This window comes from Phaseolus vulgaris, chromosome 5, assembly GCF_000499845.2.
Source record: "Phaseolus vulgaris cultivar G19833 chromosome 5, P. vulgaris v2.0, whole genome shotgun sequence".
Classification (NCBI taxonomy): Eukaryota; Viridiplantae; Streptophyta; class Magnoliopsida; order Fabales; family Fabaceae; genus Phaseolus; species Phaseolus vulgaris.
The window spans coordinates 33,060,280-33,071,163 of NC_023755.2; the positions used below are offsets into that span (position 1 = coordinate 33,060,280).

At 30.8% G+C, this 10,884-nt stretch overlaps 1 protein-coding gene across 1 annotated transcript; it reads right to left on the reverse strand.

Moving 5' to 3' along the window:
- Nucleotides 1-1,277: 1,277 nt before the first annotated feature.
- Nucleotides 1,278-3,009, reverse strand: LOC137835498 (coumaroyl-CoA:anthocyanidin 3-O-glucoside-6''-O-coumaroyltransferase 1-like). Its single transcript, XM_068644032.1, has one exon. It carries the CDS (start codon nucleotides 2,906-2,908, stop codon nucleotides 1,487-1,489), a length of 1,422 nt encoding a protein of 473 aa, XP_068500133.1. The 5' UTR covers nucleotides 2,909-3,009; the 3' UTR covers nucleotides 1,278-1,486.
- Nucleotides 3,010-10,884: the final 7,875 nt, after the last annotated feature.

Sequence of the window (10,884 nt, forward strand, 5' to 3'; positions counted from 1 at the left end):
AAATAGAGTAATATAATAGTTACATTACACGTAATTTATTTAATGGAAAGTGTGAAATATGATTTTTGTTTTGAAAAGTTTTGCTGGAGAACCATGGAGCTACCACATCCGAGTTAATAAGATTGAAGAAGATAGAACTTTGATTAGAACATTTATTTCTAAGAGACTTTTCTTCATTTTCTTAATTTTGTAAATTTGTAATTTGGTAATTTTTGTGTAGGATTTAATTGGACTTGTATTTGGGATTTATTTGGACTTGTACTTGGACCATGTATTGAACTTATTTTCATGGATCATATATATTGGATGAATTAGAGTATGATGTAAATAGAAAAATAAAGTCTAGCTAAAGTTACAATTGAATTTCTTTAATCCAATGCAGCTCTAGACCATTTAGGGTGAACAAATAAATAAATAGAGTGCAAATATAAAGCATGAAGTGAAAAATAAGGCATGAAGGTTCACATGGCATCCTTTTAATAGAAAGGATTTTCACCAACTAAGAATGGTCACTTGCCAACCTCTAATTTAAAAATATTTGCTCCAATGAGAGAAAGCCTACACTTGTCAAGTTGAGTGAAGAGTTTTTAGATTAATTTTTTCTGAATTTTGACACACTGTAAATAAAAGTGTCAACTCTCTTGTAAAGGATTAAAATTGAAAAGAAATTTACTCACTTTGTTTTAGCACTAGTTTTGTGTTTAGCTTAGAATTACTTAGGAATTGGCCTCATCTCTTCTAAGTCTCTATATTCACTAACCAAATTTATCTTCTTCATTCAATTTTCTTCATCCATTTAACCCAATCAGACATCTATCAAATCATAACATATGAAAAATTACAAAGAACTATGTTTATTAAGTTTCTTCATTGACTTTCATCTTACAAAACTTGTAAAGGTTAAACAATTCTATAATGTTTTCTTCCTTCCTTTCTTCCTTGTGGTAACTCCAAACGAAAGTCATATTTTGATATCTCTATCTAATAAACAACCACTTACAAGTCATGCAGTTGGTCATTGAGCTGAAAAGAAAGATAAATATAAAATATGTAGATGGAAGAAAGAATCACTAGTTTCCTTTCTTTTTTATACGTAGAGGAAGGGAAGAAACATGGTTTCCTTTCTTATTTTAAATATTGGAATTCTTTATTTGGCAAGTTAGCATGTTACTTTATTTTGTTAGTGTAGATGTTTAATTGGTTATTTATAAGTTTGATTTTACATAAGATTCCCCTTTAGATCAATCTGTTTAAAATTCGTGGAAAAAAGTCACCCATTTAAATCCATATATAGTATATGGCAGATTCATGAAGACCTAATCCAACCTGGTTTTAACCATACCTATAATCACATCTAAAATTTCAATGTTTAAGCTGTCCAAATGACCTAAAACGGTAGGTTTAAACACAACAACAAACCACTATAAGGCATCACAGAAACACTAAACAGAAATAGAGGTTAAACGAGAATATATTTTGGGTTCACTTACAATTTATTAATATTGTGGAGTTGCTCTTGTAAGATGTTGGTGAACTTATTCATGTGAGTCCTTTCAAGAGCCAATCCAACCTCAATTCCTCTTTTTTCGTCTCTACATTCAGAAAGAGAAATTGATCCAGACGATTCAATATGCGCTGCTTCACATTTCTTAGGCTTTCCCCAACCAAAATCAGTCTGGTACACACCCAATTTTGGTGAACCTGCAATAACCAGCACAGATTTACCTGGTTTCCCTATCTCTCTGTAATCTGACATCAACGTTTCAGCATTTCTCAAAGCATCACTCTTCAAATCTCTAACTTGTCTTTCAATGGAGTTTGCTGCCCCTACAATACCACTTTTTCCCACTAGCTCACTCCTCTTTATTGCCACAATGTAAGAGGTTAGACAATTTCCAAAGTACGTGGAAGGTAATGAAAATTCAGGAAGATCACGGCAATCTGCTAGAAACACCAAGTGGCAAAGTTCATCACACTCTTGGGAAAAACAATTGGCTTTTTTCTCTTCCGACCGAATCATGCAAACCCAAATTATAGAGCACGCGACAACAAAGGTTGATATGTGTAATGCCCCCGAATCGTTGGTGGCACATTTAAGAGAGACCCATTTCTTTAGTTTCTCAACTTGTTCAAGATCGAGTACAACATTGAAGCGAACCTTGTTAGTGGAAAGATCTCGCACGAGCCCCGCGAACTCCATGCTTTTCGAATCACAATGTTCAAGTTCTTGAAAGTAAATGAACTTAAGCCCCTTTGGGTCTTTGACTTTGTCTCTCTCGTGTGAAGGAAGAGACAGAGAGGTTTCAATGGAAGCCAAGTCCCCTTTTGCCTTGCAAAGAGAAGCCCAAAACTTGATGAAGTGATGAAGTGATTTGCCATCCCCAGCAAGGTGGTTGAAGGTAAGACATATGCTGAAGCCGGAGTTTGGGAAAACCGTGACTTGAATGGCCATGAGAGGAAATACACGTGTGCCATCTTGCTCCAGACGAGGGGAAGGCAAGGTGGGAAGAAGAGGGTGCCAGTTTCGAACGTCTTGAGGTGAATGAGAAGTGAGGAGAGTGAAGTCTGCTGTGGACTCTGCAACCGTGAAGGAGAGAGAGTCGCCATGAAGGTAACGGATGTGAGAGAGATGGAGTTGTGGTGGAACGATAAGATTGGAGGCAAAGGGGAAGAAGTGTTGGAGAGAGAGGGAAAGAGAGTGTTTGAGAATGGGAAGTGCTGTTTGGAGGAAGTGGTGAGTGGGGTGGGGAAACTGATAGAAGAAGATGCGTTGGATGGAGTTGCAGAAGAACCATGGAATATCGAAGAAAGTGAGGGGAAGGGTGGTTGAAGGAACACAATTTGGTGGCGGAGAAACTTGACACCGCTCTATGATCTTCAATGAATCAAGTTTTCTCAGGTGAGCCATTTTTGTAGCACTGTGGCTGTGAAATCAAACTCTAAAAGCCTCTCACAGAAGCTTCATGTGAGAGAAAGAAAAAACTATCAATCTCTCTACCATGTTAAAATTAATATATATATATATATACATATATATATACATATATATAAAAAGGAAAGATAAAACTATAACATTATAACATTATCCTCTTTAATATAATTTAATCATTTTATTACTATTATTATTGTTTAATTTTAATTAAATTATCACGGAGCGCTGTTATAAAATAAAATTAGAAATTAATGGTTAAATTTAAATTAATTTGTATTGAAGATTTTACGATTATCGGTAAAAATATTTTATTTCATAGTATAATGAAAATCTCATCTTAATTTTATAAAATTATAGGAATATAGGGTATTTTGAATTAAAGGAATTCTTTTTTCTTTCGAGACAGTAGTATCAAACATTTGTCTAGAATATGCTCTTTAGAAAGGAAAATTAAAAATATTGATATATGTGTAGAAGAACAACAAAAATTATAGATCTGAAGGATATATGATGTGATAAAAAGATAATGATAAGAAAAAGTGTTTATCAAATGAAATATATCTAAAATTTTAATCAAAACTTGATATACATCTGGAAAAAGAACAAAAAGTTGTAAATTTATAGAATATATGATATGATAAAAGAGAAAAATAAGAAGGAAAAATAAATATTTTACAAGTGTATAAGTATTGTATCATTGTCATTTACAAAATGATTTGATGAAAAGTGAAAATTGGAATACTTTTTTAATTTTGTAATACGTTATTGCACTTCATGCTCAACACGCGCATTGTTATTTAATCATTTTTTTAATTTTGGTAAACAAAAGTTACATTGTATAATCATAAAAGACAAAAAATGTACATTCATATTAGTTAGATTCCTTTCCCACCCCTTTATTACCCCGAGAACAAATAATATATATATATATATATATATTTAAATATAAATATAAGAGTTAGGAATTTAAGCGTAAAAGTATGATGTTTAATGAACCAGATAATTAATATAGATAAAAATTAATAAATTTATTATTTTAAGATTTGAGATCAAAGTATATGTTAAATGAATAAAACCAATAATATATAAAAGTAAAAATATTTTAAAATAAGTGTCGTATACAAGCATGATTTAATAACTTGATCATCCTTTTTGTATTACGTGACGTGTGTGACAAGTCTGTTATATCCTAAAATAATGTTGCACATCAATATAATAATTGATTGTAAACGGTGGTGATTTAAAAACACTAGTTTAAAAATAAAATATGGTTTGATATTATTTCATTTCACTGTAATATTAAATTGATCTTCCACTTTATGGTTTGAATTTTTTTTTGCAGAAATTATTTTTGTAAGATATTGTTAAACGAGATCTATACACCTTTTAGTTTTAAATAAATTTTCCTTTTTTATTTTTGATATAAATATCGCTCGTCTTTTCTATTTTTTTATGTAGATATTTGTTGTTGTTGTGATTTTAATAAATTACACCAATAATTTTATATTTTTAATGGATACACATTCGCCTTTTTCATTTTATTTTAAAATAATTATATTTGTATTTTAAATATTATATCAATTAAAATTTAAATAAAAAGTTAGAAAAATAAAAAATCAAAGTTCTAAATAAACAAATTTTGTATATAAAAAAGTAAATGAATATTTGCATTTCGAAAATATTATTTACAAACAAGAAAAATATTACTTTATCAATTTTTTAAATATTTTTAATAAGAAAATTTACAATTTAGAATTAATGTATTTTAATGATATTTTAATATATAATAGTTTATCATTCAATTTTTTCTTATACAAAATTATTTAAATTATATATTTTAAACACTTTTTATTTATTTATTTATATTTTAGTTAATATGTTACTTTTAAATACAATAAAATGGTGAATATAACTTAATTGAAACAATAAATAAATGTGTGTTATTTGATAAAAGAATACTTATTTGGAAGCTAGATGAATGTTCGTATCATTGAATTAAAAATATAAAATGTTAAGTGTCTCTTTTAAAACCAAATAGATGGTAGGTGTCACTTTGCATTACCTAGAAAAGAAGATACGTGTCCTTTTCTCTCACTTTTAAATTTATTTTTTTTACCCTATTTTGCAAAATATTTATAATTAGACCAATTATAAAATAAATTCAGACAAAAATGTAATAGATAATTGAGAGGTCGGCAAGGTTTCGAAATCTCACTTACATAATTATATAAGAAATATAGCAAAAATACATTTTGAAACTAACTAAATTGGGAACTTCTTACAGAAAAATATATACAACTCTTTTATAGTTGATAACCAATGTTATATATATATATATATATATATATATATATATATCAATTTAAATAAACTAAAAAACTAAAATTGACCTTCTAAATTATAAAATTTAAAAAAAAAATGGAAAAAAATAAACTTACTTAGTCACTAACTTAGAAAAAAAGTGTTTTTAGAAACTAAATTTTTAGTTTCTAAAATGATAAAATTAGTCATTAACTTAATTAGAGACTCATTTAGAAGCTAATAATCTTAAGTGGCTAAAATCATGGTCGCTAATTTTATATATCAATTTAGATTCTAATTTAGAAACCAATTTAGTGACCATTAAATAAAAATCAATTTAATGACCAAATATATAGAAACTAATTTAGTGACCAAATATATAGAAACTAATTTAGTGACCAAATATGTAGAAACTAATTTAGTGACCAAATATATAGAAACTAATTTAGTGACCAATTATATAAAAATCAAATTAACAACCAATTTTATTTAAACCAATTTAGTGACCAAAATATATAGAAACTCATTTAGTGACCAAATATATAAATACCAAAAAATGGTCACAATATTGGTCTCTAAATAATATAATTTATTATAAAATATTATTTTATTATTTTATTATTTTATTATTATTTATTTATATTATTATTATTATTTATTTTATTATTATTTATTTATTTATTCATCAAGTATAAAAATCAATACATTTGACATATTTTAAGATTGTATGTACAACATATAGATAACAAGGTTGGGTGAAAAAAACTTTTCAAATAGCTCTTCTAACTCCCCTCCATATGCTTCCTTCCATCCTCCTCAACACCACCGAACCTGTAGCTAAGATAAAAATTTACACAGTTACACCTACTATCATACTCACTCTTATTTTATCTACCCTCTACCAACTATGGTTTTAGTTCCTAGCAGTGAGACAAAAAAGATTAGCATAGCAGGGATAAAATTCCATAAAAAACAGAACAAAAGGACTTTAAAGAACATGAGAGTGGCACATATTATAATCCTGCAGCACCAACTATGTTGTCATTGACAACTTATAACAACTATTTCTCTTGTTAGAAGTAATTCTATGCAATGTAGAAACTAAGAGTTGCTGCCAATCATTTCAAATGATACAAACAAGGTGCTTGAAAAGTAAAAAACTTAATCTATCGTTTTTTTTAACTTTATTCCATGAAGAGCTAGTGCTCAGTGGTGTACCATGTGACCTTTTGATGTTAGCTATAACAATAATCATCTACCTGTCAAAAAATATAAAATAAAATTTATTAGCAAGATTGAAATTTAAAAATATATATAGAATAGTGTAACAAAATTACCTTGATAAGGACTGAGTGGTTTACTGGGTGGTTGTGTTTCATCCTCATCTTGAGTTTTCTCAAAACTTGGTGGCATTGATTGACGATTAATGCTATCCATCCATTGTCGAATCATTGCATTATTTTTCTCAAAAAGTTGCTCAATATTTAAAATTTTGATTTGAAGCTCATGTCTTTCTTTCTTAACTACTTCCATGTCTCTTTTAAGTTCATCAAGCTCTTGACTTTGTATCCACCCATTTGAGGAAGAAGATGAGCCAAGGTAGTAAGGCCTACCTCCAATAACAGTAGATTCCATTCCAAGACCATATATCCTCCCATTCTTGGTTCCAGCTACATCACACCAAACATCTAACTCATTTGGAGGGGGAATTCCTTGTGTAGATGCATTTTGTGTTAAGTCTTCAAATTTACGTGTAAATTTTGCATGTTAACATCAATAGAATATTCATACCAATAGAATATTGATCAAGAAAACAAGCAGATATTATTTCGTGAATGATTGCTTCTCAGTCTATTTGAAGTAATTAAAAAATAAATTAGTTGGAAAATTTTCAATCTTTTTTTTCAATTTCACGGAATGCTAGCCAAATTAGTGATGGTGCAGGAGTTGTGCTCCTCATGAAGAGAAGAGTGACTATGCAAAAGGGGCTTCCTATTCTTGGAATCTTTAGATAAATTATAACAATGACCTACAATTATCCTATGATGTGCACACCACATGCATTTAGCCCTGAAATACATGTTTTCTTTTATCCAAACTCGATGTCTCTATAGAAGCTGCACTTTGAACTATTAATTTGATTAATTGAACACCAAACTATACAGAGTCTTAGAAGTTAATTCAGTTCCTGAGTGTTTGAGTAAATGTAAACTAACAAAACAAGCATGTAGATGTAGGGCCACTATGCAATATATACTCACATTTGGCATCCTTCAGGTGAAGGTATTGAAAAATATTCATTTATGTGTGTGTATTATATATAATAGGGATACTTATTAGGTAAAATACTTAAATCTTGAAGCCATGTCCTTCACATTTAATATATGAGAATATTATATGCTGAAAGGATATGTGAAATCAGTAACATAAATTTTACTTGAAACCTATTCAGACATGGACTGATACTGAAATCAGATTTCTAATAGAACCTTATTCATTATTATTTTTCTATTTTTAATTTGTAAAATAGAAATTAGTCTCACAAGTGAATTCTAATAAGGAAGTAAAATGCATTGAACTCTTCTCATAAACTGTAATCAAATTATACATCTTTCCTCTGGGAGAAGTTAAATAACAGAGTTTCTATAAAAGTTAAGTAAGTCCACAAGTTGATTTTCACTTATGGAAGAAGCTAACTTTATTTTACTCTCTGATTTTCTTCAAGTGTTCAAAAGACAAATTTATTCAAATAGACTCTTAATTATTAGCTACTTTATATTGCATGTTTTCACCGTCAAAGTCACTTCAATTAATCTTGTACTAAGTGTTTCTCAATATATGACCACACCCCTTAAATAGAAAAAAATAAGTAAACACAAGTCAAACAGAATACAAATCCAATTCAATCTTATAAATTTAGTTTATAATATGAGGTTTGCACTCAATTATATACTATTAAATGATCTACTCGTTAATTAATCATGACATTTTGTATTAACAAGTTCAATCACAAGCAAATAATAGATCTGTTTATTTATTCTTTTAGGAAAAAAATAATTTTAATAAAATAATCAGTTATTATAATTTTTAATATGTTTAAATACTTTTTTAAAAGCATAAACTTTTTATTATTGTGAGTGAAATTGGTTTAATATTATATTACAAGAATGACATTTATTTAACTTAATAAAAATTATCACCTTCCAAGATATTTATCGGGTACATGAAATGAAAAGATACAAAAATATTTTAAAATAAAAGAATGTTTTGTTTGTCAATCATTCTAATATTAAAAATATAATAATAAAATATGTTAGTCAAATAATATGATATTATGAAAACACAAAAAATGATAGTTTGTTGTGACATTCATATGATGGAAAAATTTGGAAACACTTTGATAATATATATCCATAATTTGCAATTGATCCATGACATCTAAGACTTGATTTATGTTATGATAGGTTCACTCCTTACGTCTAAACTTCAACATTCCATATTTTTGTTTACCTGTATATCTTAATTCTTACAACCTACCCCTTGAAAAGGTGTATGACCAAATCATACATATTTCTAACTTGTCTCATACCTGACCCAACTAAAAAAATAAATGTCTACTTGGAGACTTAGGCGGTAGGTAGAAGGTAACCATAATGATTCCTTTGAGATTAAACGGAGAATCCATGTCAGAGATGAATAGCAGGGTGGAATGTCCCATCCCACAAAAAGTGAATGAGTTATCTATAGTATTAGTGTTCCAGCTTGTATCCGAAAAAATTGCATTGATAATGATGGAGAATGGATAAGATAATTTGGAGTCTCCATTATTTATGTGATATTTTTAAATGTGTATAACTTGTTTTCATGCACCAATAGTAAAGTAGGAAAGTGAGAACAATTATCATGTAAAACAATATCATATAAAAAATAAAATAAAATTCATCTTTTGCAATTTCAGTAATATAATTTTGTCTCCTACAAAAACGATTTGAATTAATTTGTAGTGGTTACACTAGTACAAAATATGAATTCTACGACTCTCTATAAAGATGGTTTGTAAAGAGCAGTCGTTTTCAGCAAAATTTCAGTGTTTTTAATGACGGTTCCTTGTTGAATCGTCGTTGTTGACTCCTGGAGCGTTTTTTTCCGCAAGCTCCCTTCACTCTCACTCTCTCCACTCACTTCATCTTTTTCCTCACACTCCCTTCACCTTCACCTTCCTCACTCTCACTTATCTTCTCCCTTCACCTTCATTGCACGTGCGACCGCACCACCCGCCCTTAAACCCGCCACCCCCCCACCCTCTTACACTCGCACCGTGCAATGAACCCTAAGGTTGTGCCGCCAGCCTCCCTTCCTCCTACAATCGCGCGCTACCATCGAAGGAGAACCGCTCATCCGCACTTCTTTTTCCCGCCAGGTTAGTGTTTTAATACTCTTTACTGCTTTTAATAAATTTATGAATACAGCGTGTTGGTTGGTTTTGAGTCCGGGGTGTTCGACCTTCAACAATTTTTATTTAGAGAGTTTTGAATTAGATAATATTTGTGTTGATGCTGAGAATGCGCGCCAACCCTTCACCTCTGCACGCCCACACCGCTAGCACCTCCACTATTTTTAGTATTTTTAGGGTTTAGGATTTTAAATCTTTTAATAAATATTTGAATGTATGTGTTAATTAGTTAATAGTAATGTAATAGGCACAAAATGGGTCTTGAGAAACAAGGTAAGGTATCATCACTAAAAGCAAAGCAAGGTGTTTGGTTTGCATGATTGAGGAAGACAAGTAATATTGTAAAATTCATTAAAAATAGGTAGAAATTGATATTTGATCCAAATTTTTCTGTGGGAACTTGATTTAGTGTATATTTGATGGAGGAGTTCTCGGAGTGAAGAGAAAAGTGATAGATTTGGAGTTTCAAAAAATTAGCGTGGCAAAACTTCAAACGGTCATAACTTTTGATAGAGAAGTCGGATGGAGACTCGTAAAATGAAAGTTGTTCGAAACGAGATAATGAAGGCCATTGGCCCCACCAAAATTCCATCATTTACAATCCTTTTTTTTAGTATTATTTAGGTATTTTGAGGTTTTAACATATGTACTGGGATGACCGACCGGTCCCTTGACCCGGTCAACCCATGTGCCAGGACCATACTTAAGGTACGAGGTCGACCATGTGTCACACGTGGCCGACCGACACCGAGTGCTCAAGTCAAAGGTTGACCCAATTAACGAAGGTTAACCCATGGTTAGGAAACGGCCTAATCCAACCCTAATTGCTAAACAACCCCCTAATCCGGCCCAACAGCGAGGGCCCATCAAGGTAATATAAATATCACGCATTCCAAGGAATAAGGTACGTCATTATCTACAGTATTCCAGCCAGCCGAATACGATACCCCACTGACTTGAGCGTTGGAGTGTCATCTGCAGGTACCCCACCCGCCTAAAGGATCATCCAGCAAGAAGAACCGGAGGAGGAAGTGAAGCGCGACCGACCGAGTGACGTTCGAAGATAATAGTTCTCCAAGTCCCCAACCTCGCTCGAGAACAATTGGCGCCCACCGTGGGGCCGAGGAGAGCCAACAACAACCACAGCAGTAGTTGGTATCAACCCGCAGCATGGCAAGCATGACCGAAGCAGACCAAA